A 17,497-nucleotide genomic window follows, 5' to 3' on the forward strand; every position below is an offset into this window, starting at 1 on the left:
GTCAACTGGATCAGACACAGCCTTCTTTAATGGATTTAGGCTGATTACTGCACTTTGTGGTGCAACAATGGAGTGTCAATACTCAAGGCCCATGTCAACTACCAATGCAGGTCTGCTTTTTTTTCTGTTTCTTTTTTCTTCTAAATACTCGGCCCATAGTGAGATTCAGTCCGACGTTACTTTTACCTCAGTCACAAATTCTAACTTAAAGCTCAGTCTACAAATATGCAGTGTCCAACTATTTGAGATCACAAAGCACTACAGAAGCATTTTTGCTTTAAAAAGCTGTATGAACCAATATCTGTGAGCAAAGAAACCATTGCCTTTACATTAAGGGTACCAAATACACAAGAGACGTGAACTAATGAAAGGGAGGTCGATTTGAAAAAGGAAAAAAAACTGAGTTATTCAGTGAGCCTTTCTTCCCACTTTGCATCAACACTTCCTAACTTGAAGTGGAGCACATAATAAAATGTACCATAATGTTTTGGCATCATTGTCTGTCATGGGCAATTGTTTGCCTAATGCAGGGAGGTTAATTGTCTAGAGCATTTACTAGCACGAAGAGACTAACTTGGCTTCCTTCTGTGCTGCTATTCATGGTGTTCATCCTGACTACACTGGGTCTCTGAAGACTGCACTGTGAGACATTCAGAACACAATGTAAAGCATGTTTGTCCCTGCTTGAGATGTGAGTATTTTAATGTGCACATTTGTGTCACATACACAACGAAACCTACCAATATTAACATTGAAGATATTTTCACGAGAGCATCTCTACTCCACCGTCCGGTGATGTTTCTGTTTTACCAGCACCAATGCACCACACATAATTTAGCAGGCATTTTCAGCGAAAAACAGCGAAACCACAAATTTTTTCCCATCACAGTCTCCTGTACTGTTATTCTCTAGCCCTGTTACGTCCACTGTCTACAGGCATTTCAAAATTGTCCCCATCAACCCAGGCTCTATGATCAGCTTCCTGACAACATGGCTGTGAGGGTTGGTGCTGAGTAGTGTCCAAGTAAAGTCAAAGTCGATTTTGGTTTATTTTTCTTAATTGAAAAAAAAAGCATTGTCTTTTTTCATTTTCATTAATTCTCCTTTGTAGTTCGTAGATTTGCAACAAATGCAACAACAAGCCTTTCTTTCGCTGTGCGTCTGGAAGGCTCTGCTGTCACCCATAACTACAATGTGGCCACCGGTGAAACCATAGTGTAAATTAACCTTTTACTGCCCAAGATTTTAGCATACAATAAGATACAAGCACAATATGGGGGTGTTTAATCAATGCAACTGGACTGCTCGCCTGATCGATACTGATCAATATGTCGTGCCAAATACTATTTCTCTTTGCCCTTCATTAGCTTTCCTCTTTCTCTCAACATTTTATTCCCCTGCATGTTGCTGTTTTCTCACCATTTTGCAGCGTCCCGCTGTCTCCCGAACCCTGTCTGTGCTCCTCACCCTACGCCGTGCTCTCTCCCCCTCTTTCTCCTTCCTCCTGTCTCGTCTTCTCATGGGCAGTGTGTCGGGCGTGCTGCTGCTGCTGATGCTGCTGCTGCTGCTAGAGGGAGTTATGCACTACAGGTCATAAGGGTATGAAGATATTTCCCCAGGCCGCTAAAGTTCACAAGGCTAAAATGCACAGAAAACACCTGCCTCCAAAACTGTGACAGCAACTACACCAACCAGCAACATTTAGTTGAAAAAAAAAAACAACCCTAATTCCCTCTTTAAGAAGAACAAGTAGAATTTGTAAAGGTTTAGACTGTGAACCTTGGCCTTTTAAGGGAATAGAAAATGTTCTTTTGTTTGTATGTTTGATTTTCCCAGCAGGAGGCAGATCATTTGAAAAGATACTCTAATGTTGGCTGAAAAAAAAAAAAAGCATAGTGAGGGCAGAATGCAAATGATAGTGCGTGTTAGTTTTGGAACTTGTTTGTGACCTCAAGCCGAAAAACAATGACATCCTTTATGCATATCCTCTTATCTGAAAATGACTAGAATCCATATCTGTGGAATACAATATGTCATGTCATATGATCTATATGTACTTTATTGTAGCTATTCTAGTTTGTAGTCCAAATGCAGTCCAGCGTTGTCGATACAATGTGAACTATGTTATATTCGTGTGGATGATGAGAGTGCCAACTAAGCCTGATTAAGATTAGCTTCGCAATTTGTTTGTGCATTATGATGACAACTCATCATCAGCTGGTGGTGTCCATATTTCTGTCATTGATGATTTAGTTTGACAGTAAGAAAATGTAAAGAATATTGGAAGCAATATAGTAGCATGTTGTCCTGTTTTGTGTTTTATGTCTGTTGTATGAACCTTTGAAATTACTAAGATTTTGAATGAATAGGGTTTACATGTACTTTTTGTAAGTTATGAAAATGCTGCTATTTGATAAGTAAACTATACAAAATATTTTAGTTGAAAAGATGTCTGGTCTGTTGATTAGAAACATGCTCTGAAGAGGCTGGAGCATAAAACGAGGTGTATAGAATACTATACAGTATTGGTAAGATAGTAAAGTAATAATAGAACTCCATAGTACAACCTGTGCCAAACTAGACCTCTGCAGCTTCTGAAATTGTAAATGTGCGATCAAATGTTAGATATCAATAACTTGTTTAGAAGTGCTGATCAAGTGCCAATCAAACACTGTCTTTTAAGTTAAGAAAAGATAATCAAATACATTACGTAAGAAAACAAAGGACAAAGAACTTTTCGTGCATCGTTTTTATCTCATAGGTACATAGATAAAAGTTAAAGATTGTGATTTTTATGGATCCATGTTGTTTTACACTCCATGCATCCCTTGTGTGTTTGTTTGACCTGTGGCTTAAGTACTGCTGTTTTCTCACAAAATGTCTCTATAGGCCAGCATGGACTAAGCATAACATGTTATAAGCATTCATAACATAGTCATTAACAATCAAAATGTGTTCGTGGAGTTAGGTGTTATCTTTTTGCACGTCTTCTATTGCATGGTATCAAAGTAAATTATGGAGAAAAAAAAACTACAAAAATTATGCGAGGTGTCTCGCAACATTCAGAGACATAACACTGCATGCAGTCAAATGTAAAGCACTTGAGTTTTACTCACCTCATGATTTTCTTTAAAAAAAAAAAGTTTTTTTTTATGTTGTTCGATGGGAGGGAGCTCATTACTGTCATGTTGGCCAGAAAAAAGACAGACACACACACATAAACAATTAAGATCAAGTCCATATCAGTTTATCAAGTTCACTTTTTAGACATCATCAAAGATGTGTTCATTTTTAGGAACAGTGAGGAGAAATAAAAATGTGAAACAAGCAAACGTGAAAATGTTATCCAGTGCATTGGCTCCTTGTGTTTTCTTTGTTTTTAATCAGGCATTAGGCGTTTGTTTTTACAAACAGGTTGAACCTCATATAACCTGTCCCACGATGGTCTTTGATTTGATTTTGTTTTTTTTAATTACACAACTTGAAAGCCCAGATCTAATCTATGAATGTACTCATTTACTCTCTCTTTTTTTTTTCCCTTATCTGTCGAATGTTATCAGTCTACAATGTAAATTCAGGGCAGGATTGTCAAATACATGTAGAGTTTAATCTATGTCAATATCAGATTTCAGCTATAGTCAGGTAGGCCGCACACGGCCGCAGTCACGAAACCAGATATTTTTAACACAACTTCTGATTCGCTGTCAACATTATCTTGTTTGTTTGGTGTTGCATAAATGCACTTTACTGAGAAGTGGTCATGTTGGCTGTGAAAAAACAAGCAACTCATGTTGACTTTTTATGGTTGGTTTTGCTTTTTTTCACCTTTTATTTCCTTGCCATTCTTTGCTGTTACACCAATGTTACCCTTTTTTCAACATTTGATTTACTCCCTTATCCTGTTGGATCTAACGAACGATGGAAAGGGCTGGAGTCTCAGACAAAACAGAAACATTGCACCTTGCCCCCACCTGAAGGCTTCTCCTTCACATTCCCTTCAGCGGAGGCTCGTGTCAATCACCGATTGCTGTATTCCGGACTGACAGGTGAAACTTTGAGGGATGTATACTTTTTTTTTCTTTCCTTTTTTGATTGCCTTTGTTTGAAAAAACAAAAACTATGATTTGAAGAGGTTTTATTTAAAGCACTCGTGTGAAGATACTGATGCAAGCTTATGGTTGGGGCTTATATTGCCAAACAGATCTGAGAAACACGATGGTTTCAGCAGAATGACGTTTGCTCAGGCTCCAGGATGAAAGGCATTGAGAGGCACAGTGATGACGATGATGATGAATGAATGAATGGTGCTTGTGTCTCACCATTTTAGTTAGAAATCCGTTTATTTCACAGAGTCACTAACTACAGTATCATTCCAACGTTAGCGCATTTTCCTTTTGATTTTTGCTCCAATTGTATCCTGGACACTCACCCAACCGTCCACACCTCCACACCACCGCAGAGCCCTTTCACAGGAAGGCAATGACTGGTTTTATTTGCTATGAACTGGCTAAGGCTGCTCGCTCCTCTCTTAAAACCTCTTCTACCTGAGTGTCACTCTGTCAGCCTACATAATATCACGATTTTGTCTTTGTTACAATGAGTACCTGCTACTGTGTCCGCTCTTGAAATGGATTAAAGTATTTCTGAGCCCGTTCGTCTGAGAACATACTGGATGTGAGACATTTTGTCACTGACCCTCTGAAGCTCACATGAACATGATCGACCTCCATCCCCGAGAACTCATCTGTACTATATGTTGGATTTTATTGCCTTTACTTTTGCTGTCAAAGTCATTTTGTTTCCTTATTCCCTGGACAACTCAGCAGGGTTAAACGCTTGCTTTGGTGTAGACTAAAGAAAAGCATTTCGGTACCTTGCAAACATTTTCATGTCATTGTCATTTATTTGATGATCAGTTTCATTTTCTTCAACCTCTGTTCTTTCCATGTCAGAAAAAAATGGACTGACAGCATAAGATCACATATTCCAATCCAAGAGAAGTGATGTTTTGTCGATTGGGTTCGTCTTTCTTTGATTATAATGAGAGCGGGTTTTAACAAGGAGAATTCCCGAAAGTCCAGCATTATTGACTTAAAAAAGGGCTTTCTAGAACAGCATTTATATATCTTTTCAAATTAAAACGTCTTCTCAACACGGTCAGAAATGAGAGGAAAATGCCTTGTCGTGCCATTTTAGTCAAAAGAATGAAAGCTTTTTAATGGCAAATATTTGTCAGTGAGAGTGCCAAATAATTCCACACTGAGCCAAAAGGCTGCCAGCCTACATAACTAAATGTTAGATCACAGGAATGGTTACCTGTCCTGTCACTACCCTCCAAAAACATCACACTAATTGTTTGAGCTCATCCACCAGTATTGTTATGCTGCCAGTCTGTTTTCTGCTTTTGTCAGAGGAACATCTCAGAAGCAGTATATTTTCTAAATGACACACTGTTGATTAAAAAAAAAAAAGACAGCAGCTAAAAGGGCGGGGAATGAGAGGATTTTAAAAGTGTCATTGTTTTTTATTGTTAGGTTTATTTGAACATTATTCATTAATAGATTTAACGGTAATGACTATTTAATGTAACTGTAGTACTGTGTTTGTAAACGAAATTCAGTGAGTTGTGTTTTATGACTCGTGGACTACCAGTGAAGTCAGCATTTCAGTGTTAATAATTGAATTGTTTTTTAAAGATTATTTTTGCGACGGCAACAAAGAGTCATTATAAATGTTCATTTTAACATCACTTGTCTTCCTTTCCTTTTATTCTTCACCTCATCCTTGTTATTACATTATACAACACTATAGTCACAGCACTTTGGACAGAAAGGATGAAATCACATTGATGACAGCCTGACCAGTACAATTTCATACAGCACATTACATTTTTATATTGTGTGTAGATGCAGATCTGGAGTGAGGGTCGACACCTGTATTTAAGGGGCTAACAGCAGCTCTGAGCTATAGGACTTTATGCTTACTCATCACTTAAGTGTTAAGTTAAAACTGGTCAAGAAATAACATGTTTTAATTGCTCAGATCGATAAAAACAAGATGGCGTAGTATATATCTGAAAGACTATAAACAGAGCAGCTAACTTGATTCTGAACTCCTTGAAAAGCTACCTACGACACCCACCTTTCCCCTCGCCCTCAGCAGTCTGTTGTCTCCTAAGAGACCACAATACAATATATGACTCTAAGATCTGGTCTAATCTAACCTCTGTTATAGACTAAAACAATGACGCACATAAAGTTTTCAACATAACTACCATCAACCTGATCAACACACTGAACTCTAAAGTATCTGAGGTGTTGAAACTGAGCACATCTCAAATGAAAACCATTGATCCAGGGAATGTATTGTGCTGAAAAAAGAAAAAAAACATCTTAAAGTTCACACCTGGTTTTATTTGCTCGTTGGAACATTCTATTGTTCAGTTTGTCATGACGTAGTTCAGACTCACAACATTAGGTATTTGCTGCAGAGTGATAGTGATTTGGCCAGAGTCCATCTGCAAACATGAACATTTGCTTCATTCCACAAAGCATCTGAGAGACCACAGTTTCAAATATTTGTCCTCTCTGTGCTCACAGTGAGATTGTAGAGCGTCTGCAGAGAAGTGAAGGGACAGACGAGGAGGCTTTAAAGGCTGAGGCGACGTTTTATAGTCTAATCTTTATACACGCGTACAGGTGTTCTCAGTTAAATCGACTAATTACAGGGCTGCAGTAATGCTGAGCCAGCAACACCACAACACCGTCCACACACACACACACACACACACACACGGCCAGAGAAGGCACAGAGTGAATGCCTTTGAGTGAGTTGAACATTTTTGTAATTAACAGTTATTTGATGACATTTTGGCTCATGGTTAATGCCTTTAATCAGTGGTATCCAAACATCATTTTAAAGATTTAATACATTAATCTTGACCAAAGTTGTGCTAAGTTTCTATGCGAAACAATTTGATTGGTTTTAGAGTTGGATGAAACGATTTTCTGGGCCTTTTGCCCGGCAGATATTTGACAGGTCATAGAAGAAAAAGTAAAGTGTAAATAATGAAATTAATGACGGCTGAATTCCATTTAGCTTGTTCATTTTCAGAGTACATGCTGGCTCACTTTCCTACCTAAACTGAACACAGTCATTATGATGATCATTAACACCTGCTGTTGTCTACATATTACTTTAGGCCAGTTTACAAATTTACAGACGTTAAACTAGAACCTCTGGGCAAACTAGTCATGCTAGTTTATTTATGGCACAATAACTATATCCGTTCTGAATTATTATTAGATTTAATTTGTAAATAATAGTTAGTATATTGGTCAGTACAATAAGTCTAACGCAAAATGTCATCATTTTTCTATCTCGGTATAAATACAACTTACACCAGACTGGCGCTGGCTCTTCTGCTCGCAAGTAAATCTGTCCAATAAAACTCCATGAATCATGCTGAATTCATTTTATTGACTCTTAAAGTGCTGAGCGCAGCCATGCTCAGTGTTTTGCTAAATACAGATGACACCAATAAAATGGAGAATGTAGGAAACAGAAGTTAACATATTCAAATGACTTTAATATCTCCTACTACAATGACCTTTTTCATTAGCCAACAGACAGAGTCCTAATCTTTCAGCCCAGCCGAGCGAGTAGGGAAATGACATCATATGGACAGGGCTGCAGCTGTGCTGAGATCATTCAAATGCATTTTTGTACTCTATTTAGAAACATGAGACGCATGTTCTATTCTGCATTTGAAACAACATGTTATAGATTCTTCTTTAGAGACGTAGAGAGAGATGTCTTAAACTTCCCAACAAGAGTGTTATTTCTAGCACTAATACAGTGAGTCATAGAAATACATTCAGACCATGAATTGATGCTTTCAAATAGAAACACAAGAGGGAAAAATATATTGAAGGTCAGGAAAAATAATTTAAATCAGAACTGAGGATTTCTAAAATACATGCCTAAAGTGCACTCCTGTTTTAGCAATCTGCGCTGAATTAGTTTCCAGGAGCCACAAATAAAATTTGCTGCTAATTGGATTTAGGTGCCTTCAGAAAAACAACAGAAAAGGAGCAAAAATGCAGATGAGGAATATCTTGCACATACTGTATGTTCATCAATTAGGCAGTGAATATTACCTTTTATGAGTCAGTGGTACTTGGGGATTTACATTTTTACTGTTTAATAAAGGCTAAGGCTAATAAAGACTATCTTTTTTTTAATCTTTTATTCTTTTTGATTTATCCCTTGAATGCCACAAGAAAATGGAAGGAATCTAATTCTACACATAACTGCCACGATGGTTAGCCTGTCATAAAACCACTCTTCAAAGCATATCTTTTCAGTTGTACCTTAATTGTACGGTGCCTTTTGTCATGAAGCAATGCAGCACATTTCTAACATACAAAGGCAAGAGAGAATCTTACACAGCCCGGTGTACGGTAACTGTTAAAATCACAATCCAGAGACATTCTGCACATCTCAGCCCCTCACATTTCTCGTCTCCACTTTAAATTAAAGTGTGCGAGCCTGCAGCAGTGTGCATTTAAGGTACATTTGATTGGAGCTGCGAGAGAAGGTAGCAATGGTCTTGAATGATAAAATTGCGTTGTCAAGGAAACAGTTTGTTTTAACACTGCAAATATGTTGTACTGGGGATGCGGATATACAATAGTTCAACCTCCAGCCTCCAGTTCAGCTCTGCCTTCCCTCTTTCAAAGGGGAATAGGTAACTGCAGAGGTAACACGCTATGAATTCATAATCCTCAGATACTATTTAAAGGCAGTCTGTCCTAATTCACATGGTTGAAACCAATCATTTTAGCAAATCTAATTTGCCCTATGAATCATTGCAGTTGGATTCCTTATTTTTTTAAATGATGAATGGGGGGGGGGAGTGAAGGCTGCTGGAAAGCAGAGAAGCGCTGAAGCACCCTTTAACATGGCTCCTGTTGTAACCATGGATACCTCCATTTCATGGACAGAAGTAATTTTAGCTGGAGTGAGACCTGAAAGACACATATCACTGGATCGGCACATCATTTTTATCATTTCTTAAATGTCAAGTCACTGATACAGCATATATCTAAATACATTTTTTCATATGTAGTATAGGTCTGTAATACGACATCCCTCAGTATAATGACCTCGAGAGTAAAATACTATGTTTAGGTTTTTTTTTTGCAGGAACAATTTTGTGGTCATAGAAACCATACAGCTGTCAGTATCCCATTGGCTGACAATAATATGTCAATTTAGTAACCAAATAAAGGAGTGATGATGAGATGCTTGTACATCAAATACAAGAAAGATGAGTATTTGTCTAATTAAGCCAAAATCATTTTAATGACGTATGGCAGAAAAAGAAGATGTTTTCCTGCAACTGCAAGCTGAGATACAGTTCACGGACAGGTTGCCTATTTCTTTGTACATGTTGGAGAGCAGAGAGAGACTCTGAGACTTTCTGTTGCAGAGCAAGGTACTGGCAGTGTCAAGGCAACAAGGAAAGTACAGACCACAGGGAATTAAAGGAAATGTACGTACGTTAGAAACAAAACACAGCTGAGACGAGCTCAGCTACTTCTCCAAAGTCAAGAAACAAGGGAGTGGATTATCAGAATGCCACAGAATCCAAACCCTTACCCAGACAGGGACATGTTTGTGCCACTTGCTGTTATGAATATGCAACAAAAGGAACTTTGGACAGAGAGCAGAATGTTGCCAAGGTGATTTTCCTCTCTCTTAATTTATATGGTAGAAGAACTGAATCAGATATTGAATGTTCACCAGTGGTTGCTGTTGTATAAAAAATGTCATTGGTGCATATAGAGCAACATAAATATAAATTTATTGTGTGTTCACAAAAATATAATTTACATAAAAATGTGGAAATCTTCAAAACCGATTCGGTTGCACTTAATTTAGTCGATTAAATAGTGATTCACTACTTTTTTCAAAAATGCACAGTAATGACAAAATTGCTACATTACAATTTTAAAATACCTACACTTGGTAGGATGAGCTGCCTCCTGTTTTGTACTCTGATATCATCAGAAATAAATAGTACACATTGAGTAGTAGGACTGAATATAGTGAGATTTATATCTGTATTTGCTATATTTGCATTTAATTAACTAGCCGATACGTGCTCGTATTATCTCAGCTATGTGCTCTCTGTCTCCACCTTCTGGCTTTATTCAGCACTGATAGTCTTTAATGCGCTGTACAGTATTTGTGGTCAAACGAAAACATCAGATGATGTCGCAGTCTGTGACTACTGACTAAAGAGAAAGCATCGTGTTTTTGAAAAGACATTTGAGGCGAACTGCTCTGTGTCCAGAAAAAAAAAAGAAAAATATTTTTAATCTCCCCCAAAAAACAAACAACGATCGACATAATCAATACCATCACATTGCTTACAACCTGAAACATAACCCACCTGAGTGTTAGTTTATGTCAAATAAACTAAGTCAAATTCAACTTTTTGATCGTCCATTTTAGCTTAGCCTGTTTATTTGTGAGCTGTTGCAGAATAAACAGGGCGTTTGTAGGATAAATAAAATGACTACATGTATGAACTGTTTCATTTGACATCATTGTGAATACAGGCAGCTATTCTCCATATGCCCTAACAAAGGAATTCTATGGCATTTCTCTCTGCAGCCATGATCATCAAAGAACAGCAGGGAAGAAAGATTCACTTGGCAGTTTTGCGTGTGTCTGTGGTAATCGCAGCTATTATGCTGCAATTATCAGAGAGAAGGATTATGTCAAAATAGATGACAACACAATTTTCTCTGCCTTCTCATTAAGCTGTGTTTAATTATTCAGTTTTGTGTGCAGTCAATTGTAACTGCGCCTCAAGTCTTCTTGCAAATATTCTGAGCGATAGTTGGGCTTCCAAGCAGTGGCCTACTTTCTGTATGTAATTTTAAGGTATAATCAAATGTGCTTTTTCAATTATCTTTCTTGTCAAGGCGTTTCAAGAAATATTAAATGATCTGAAGTCACTGAAGGCTTTCTAGAAGTACCTGGGATTGAAAAAAATGTATTATTTAACATTGTTTGCAATTAATTTGTTTTTTCAGTTAAATACAACATGAGTTAATAAACAGGACTTAAACCGTTAATTATTCAATTTCAATATACTGAAAAATCAAACCAAAGTCGATCATTTACCCATGGTAGAGTTTAGAAGGAGCTTTACTAACAGAAAATGATTGTAAATTTGCAGGACACTCCTTTCCTTTCCAAACAATTATTATTATTTCCAAAAAAAAAATTGTATGCATATATACATATATAAATTATTTACCCTGCTATATAACTCAATATATCGTCGCGTTATTAATAACAAATAATTTAAGCTAATTTAATAAAGCATACTGAATTATCGCCCTGAATAAACGGTCTTGGTCGGTAAGGAAATGAGTATACCTTCCACTGTACATCCGTGATAACGCATCTCTGCACCATGAAATGAGCTGCCCTTTTCTGTCGTCACGTCCTGTTTGAGCGTCACACAGGGTGTGTTTACAGGCGGCCTCCCAAGTCTGTGCCAGCTGTAGTTCGGTAGAACTTTCGCAATCTTCATCTACTGTCTACGCTCATCGCTTCATCTTCTCGCTGCATTAAAGGTAGCTATAAACATATTTGTAGATAATAGTTTGTTTCTAGTAAACTGCAGGGAAATTAGTAGGTGCAAGATTTGATCGGGTTTTGACTTTGTCATATTGCGTTCCTTGTCATAACAGCTAATTGAATGTCAGCAGAGCTAATGCTAAACTTAGTGTGTTTATGTGTGTGGTAACAAGCCTACATGCTAGCGTGGTTACGCCCCAGATTCTAGCCCCTACTACCTAACAGTTTGCAGGGCCTAGATATGTGGACAGTGTTTACACTGTAAAAAAAAAAATCATGTTAACGCTAACAGTGTACCACAGCTAATACCACGAAGCGCGACGCTTTGGGGTTATTTCCTACCCACACCAAATCACCAAAACGTTGACGTGAGATGAGTGACTTAGTACTAATGACTCTTTAATTTTGAACGTCATGACGACGACCTAAAACATCCTTTTTCCTAAATCGGAGAACGTTTCCACAGCAGAAGAAGTGCATGAGTGCGTACAGTGGGTGTGGGAACTTTTCTAGTGCAGTGTATTTGAGGAAATGAAGAAGACATGCCATTGCATGATCTATAACCAGCCCAACAACTGGCCCAGACAGTTTGTCTTAGGCTGTGGTTTTACATGTTAAGTACTTCAGCAATCATATAATAGGATGCTGCTTCCCTTGACACAAACTTTAACTATGAATAAAAAGGAATATATTGTATATTCCCGTGGTGTTTTGGTAATTTATACTAATTTTAATGATTGGTTATTGATTATTCTCTTCCAATGACTTGTTATTGTAGGGTACTAGATTGTTGATGTTTTTTGTCAGTGCTTGGGTAAAATTCCACAAAGTACACAAAGTAGTAATAGTATAGACTATAATACTATATATTTTTTTACTCTGAAGGCTTTTAGCATTGGTATTATAAAGTAATTGATGTGTTTATAGCTGTACATAAGAGCCATTTTTAAATTAGCCCTTCATTATTTATTAATTTTGTTTAATTTTCCTAATGGTCTTGAATATGTAACATTTAAGTCAATGCTCTTTTGTATTTGAACTTTACAGTTGGTGCAAGATGTTTGCGGCCAAAAGGTTCCTGTCTGGCCTCATTGATGTTGTAACGTAAGAATATATGTATATTTTTTTATACAAAAGACTCATATTAATAAAATCGTGCTTTGCTGTCTTTAAACTTTTTAACTCACACCCTCTGTCCTGTCACAATAGCAACAACATTGATCCAGCTATGTTTGTTCCCTCTGAACCAGTGAGTGTTAAACATTACAGAACCAACATCATATGACCATTATCACATTGCTAATATTTAATCCTCACAGACTTTACGTTTGTAAATATGAGAATTGTTTCCCACAGCCCCCACCACGTATGCCAGTTCAATATGCAGACCAACATGAGAGTGATGAGGAGAAACAGTTTCGCAGAGTCTTCCAGCAACTGGCTGGTGATGTGAGTGATGTTTCATTCATTGCCATTTTATTTTTAAAAGTCATATAGATGTCATGAAATGCTAATCACCTATTGTGTTGTTCTTTGCCTATAGCTTTTTTGGAGGTCTAAAAAGTGACTACTGTTATCTTTTTTCTTTAAGGACTTGGAGGTTAGCCCAACTGAGCTGATGAGCATCCTGAATAGAATTATTTCAAAACGTAAGATGTTGGCTTTTGTAATATTTAATGTTGCTATACTTTTTTAAAATAGATGATGAATTAAAAAGGTATTAATATATATTGATGAAATGTAAATAAATATTTTGTTCTGTTTTTCAGATGGTGATCTGAAGACAGATGGTTTCAGCATTGAGAATTGCAGAAGCATGGTGGCAGTCATGGATGTATCCTGGTCTTATCTCTAGCCATCTTTAGCTGTTACCATATTCTGTGATGCTCTGAGCTCATTAAGGCCAAGGAAATACATTAAACTTCTGCATTGGCCTGTAATACAGTTTCAAAATGAGGTAAACGTGGCATGTAATAGATCCTGGTTTTAATGTTTAATGGTCTCAGATTGTGAAATGAAAACAGTAAATACACATTGAAGGTGCTTAATCTCACAATCTCTAATAAGTAAAACATAAGACATGTTTTAATACTACCTTTATTTTATATATAGTCAAAAATAGCCCAACAAAGAAGGTTTTAAAATTGAAAGTAAAAAAAGTTATTCTTCATTTCTTGTCACATTTTAAGCTTCTGCACTGTTTCAGAACATCACTGTCTCCTGAGTAGGCTACCAGAGTGCAAGGGCATAAAAGATACACCTTAGGCAAACACAGGTACTGCTGTTTGTACAAGCTGTAATTAAAGAAAGAAGAGTTGCCTTTTGTTCTTAACGCTCCTTCAGAGTGACAGCACTGGGAAACTGGGCTTCCATGAATTTAAACATCTGTGGAACAACATCAAGAAATGGCAGGCAAGTAGATCATCCTGAATTCTGCTACACACATTTGTAAACAACACAGTGAATTGTTATTGGTGACAAGGCAGAAGACTAGGGCTTAACTGGGAGCTGGTTCAGCTGGCTGTTGTGGTTACAGAGAGGTTAGACTTGATGTTCAGGTTACCCGTGTTCCTTGGTTACTCACTGCGTAGTTTTTTTTATCATATATTTTTATATATATGATAAAATAGTTTATATAAAATATATTTAACCAAGGTAATAAAATTTCATTGGTTAACCTTTTTTGTTTTAAATTATTTGAACTAAAGTTTGACATATTATATATTATATATTTTATATATACATACTGTATTTTATAATACAACCAGCACCAGAGTTCATGGATAGTAGCTATATGTTTGTCTTACTAACTATGAAAAAGTTTGAGGTAACCATGTAAGATGCCAGTGATGTTTTAAATTCATGTGTTGTTACTGTTATTTAGGGTGTGTACAAGTCCTTTGATAGAGATGGCTCAGGTTTGATCGGCGCTGATGAGCTGCCCAGCGCTTTTGGAGCTGCTGGTGAGAATCTTCTCTTTTTTTTATATCTAACTTTTAATTAAGGTAGAGTAAAAAAAGAGGGTCCCTACGTTTTCAACAATAAAATTTTGGAAATAGGAAATATATGAATTGTGTCCCAGACTTCAATAAAATTGTATGAACATCTCTCACACACACATGCACAAACACTAGCAGGCATATGTGCTTCATTATTAGTAACATAACGGTATTGTCTTTTGGGATTTTCTTCCTCAGGCTTCCCCCTTAATGACCAGCTCTTCAACATGATCATTCGCAGATATAGTGATGAAAATGGTAACATGGATTTTGATAACTACATCGGCTGCCTTGTGAGGCTGGATGCCATGTGCCGTAAGTTTTACAGAAGCATTCCTAAGATAAACTTTTTCCCGTGAAGTTTCTGTTTGATAACAGTGATTTGGAACTTGGCTCAAAAAACTAAAGGTAGTGTTGTCTATTTTTTCTCCTCATTCAGGTGCCTTCAAAACTCTGGATAAGGATAACAACGGAACTATAAAAGTCAATGTCCAGGAGGTAAATTTGTCCAAATGTTTTAAGGATATATATTTAACAAAAAATTTAATGAAGTGAAAGACCCATTGTTCCTCATAAACACTATCTTCTCTCTTGTGTATTTTCAGTGGCTTCAGCTGACCATGTATTCCTGAGTCCAGAGGATGTGCCACTGTTTGTTATAAAGAACCGTATTGTTTCTCTCCTCACTTAATTACCCTTTTTACTTTATATGTTACTTTTCAAATCCCCTAGGTACATCTGGCACATTTACAATATTAAGGGCATGCACGTTAGGAAGGATTCTACAGCAGTTGTAATACTCATTGGAAAGAATTAAAAAGCCTCAAAAACATACACATTTTGGATCACATCAGTACCTATAGCTTTACTGGATAAGTATGTAGCAAACATGCTAACATGTTTACTTGTTTGGCATTTGCCCCTTTTACCTTTGGTCAGAATGGCTTCATAAGGCAGGTAGCATTGACCACCTGTTAATGTGATTGTAAAAAGATGTAATCATTTTGTAGGTGGGACTGATTGTACAAATGCCAGGGACAATAATGTACTGAACCTATGTATTTGTTCTGTTCACTTCATTCAAACGCATATGTACCGCCACTGGAAACTTAAGTCTAAGTAGTGCAGATTTCCAACTCGTGTCAACACAGTCAGACGTGTGTGAAAACTGCATCGGGAACACACCTTTTCTGACTGCATAACAGAAGTCAAAGGTGCAACTTATTCATAGTAGTACATGATAAAGATAGATATTGGGAGAACAGAGCCTTTAACTACAAAGTCACCAATTAGAATTCGTACATATGAAAAGTGTAAAAGTAAAAGGTTTAAAAAAAAAAAAAAAAATCACACTAATGCTTAATGGTGTTTTGATATTTTGGCACAATTCTTGCTAGGTGTTGGGAGTTTTCACTGCATATATTAAAAAAAGAAAAGAAATATAATGACATCACAATCACATTTTACATAATTGTGTCTCACCTTGTTTTTTATTTAGCAGATTCTACTGTCAAATGTCAATGAATGTAACCTCATGGATTCAAAAGTCCTCTGGTTTGTAACCTTGCGGCCATGGAGTTTTTGTCAAGAATTTGACCTTAGCATGTTCTGCAAAGGCTGATGGCAAAAGCTTTCTAGGAAACCATTGTCACCATGTCCTTAGATTAATGACAACAAAGGGTAGAAACAAGGAGTGCCAAGGAAATGCCTTTCAGCCCTGAGAGGAAGCGCAATTGGCTACAACACTTGAGAAAAGGCATGGGTGGAGGACTTTTTCTTAAAGACTTTTCAAATTTCTATATTTAGGCACCACCAACAAACTACAGACTACTATGAATGTTAAAGTAGGTAATTGCTGTGTCTTTGTAAAATCAGTCCTGATGGTACTATTGAGAAGTGGCTCACATACAATGTAAGGAAAGTGCATGTGTTTTGCACTATAGTCAGTCACAAGCACATCACAGACTAATGGCTTTTTACCTTATATTTTAATCCATCATTGTTACATTTGAATTGTGCACTGAAGGTAAGAAACCCCAATGCTATCTCTCTCTACATATATTATTTTAAGATTCCAATTTTGAAAATAGCATATATCCTGAAATTTGCTGTGACAATAGAGGTCATTTTCATGTGTTTATTAACCGTATGCAGTTCTATTAACTTTTCTGTAATTTTAGAAAAACAGTCAAATAAGGTGGTGAGTAAGCAGGCTAGCACTTTGCAGTTGAATATTAATGCTGGTGATCCAGATTAGTCACAATGCTCTGTTTGTCAGCTGACTAACTGATCACGTTATCACTACTTACTCAAAATATACCTGCATCAGAGATAACACCAGCACAGTGTGTGAACTGTCATGTATCACTGATGTGTGAGCCACTAATGCATGCAGCCAGTAGAAATGATAAATGTTGATGAGGTTTTTACCCTGCAGTTGTAGCCAGTTATTTATCTGTTACTGGAAATGTTTGCAAAAATGATGTGCCATATTTGAAATAAACATCAAAAAATTCAAAAAAATATTATTGTTCATTATATACTGCATAACGTGCGTGGAATGACTGTGCAAAGGTTTCAGGTGGGTGGAACAATTTTCTGTATCACCACTATTTGGAGCCTTTATTATCAACATAATAATAAGCGTTCTTATTGTACATTCATGATAATATTTCTTTAAAAAGTAACCTTAAATTATTTTTAGGCATACATTTGATATTACTTCATTTTAAAAAGAAAAGTATTTCAAATTCATGTCACGGAAAAGGGATTTGGGCTTCTGGTACTGAGGGATAAGTAAACGTCATATTTCTTCCTCTCCAGAGGAGGACCGCAAT

At 36.8% G+C, this 17,497-nt stretch overlaps 1 protein-coding gene across 1 annotated transcript; it reads left to right on the top strand.

The window, feature by feature from the left end:
- The first annotated feature begins 11,498 nt into the window (after positions 1–11,498).
- On the top strand, positions 11,499–17,128 carry capns1a (calpain, small subunit 1 a). The gene is made up of 11 exons (XM_008332499.3): positions 11,499–11,657; positions 12,709–12,765; positions 12,871–12,910; positions 13,018–13,110; positions 13,253–13,310; positions 13,431–13,495; positions 14,005–14,073; positions 14,546–14,624; positions 14,859–14,975; positions 15,100–15,158; positions 15,266–17,128. Exons 2-11 carry the CDS (start codon positions 12,719–12,721, stop codon positions 15,290–15,292), a joined length of 654 nt encoding a protein of 217 aa, XP_008330721.1. The 5' UTR covers positions 11,499–11,657; positions 12,709–12,718; the 3' UTR covers positions 15,293–17,128.
- The last annotated feature ends 369 nt before the right edge of the window (positions 17,129–17,497 follow it).

The sequence above is a fragment of the Cynoglossus semilaevis genome, chromosome 19, assembly GCF_000523025.1.
Source record: "Cynoglossus semilaevis isolate Cse_v1.0 chromosome 19, Cse_v1.0, whole genome shotgun sequence".
NCBI classification, from domain to species: domain Eukaryota; kingdom Metazoa; phylum Chordata; class Actinopteri; order Pleuronectiformes; family Cynoglossidae; genus Cynoglossus; species Cynoglossus semilaevis.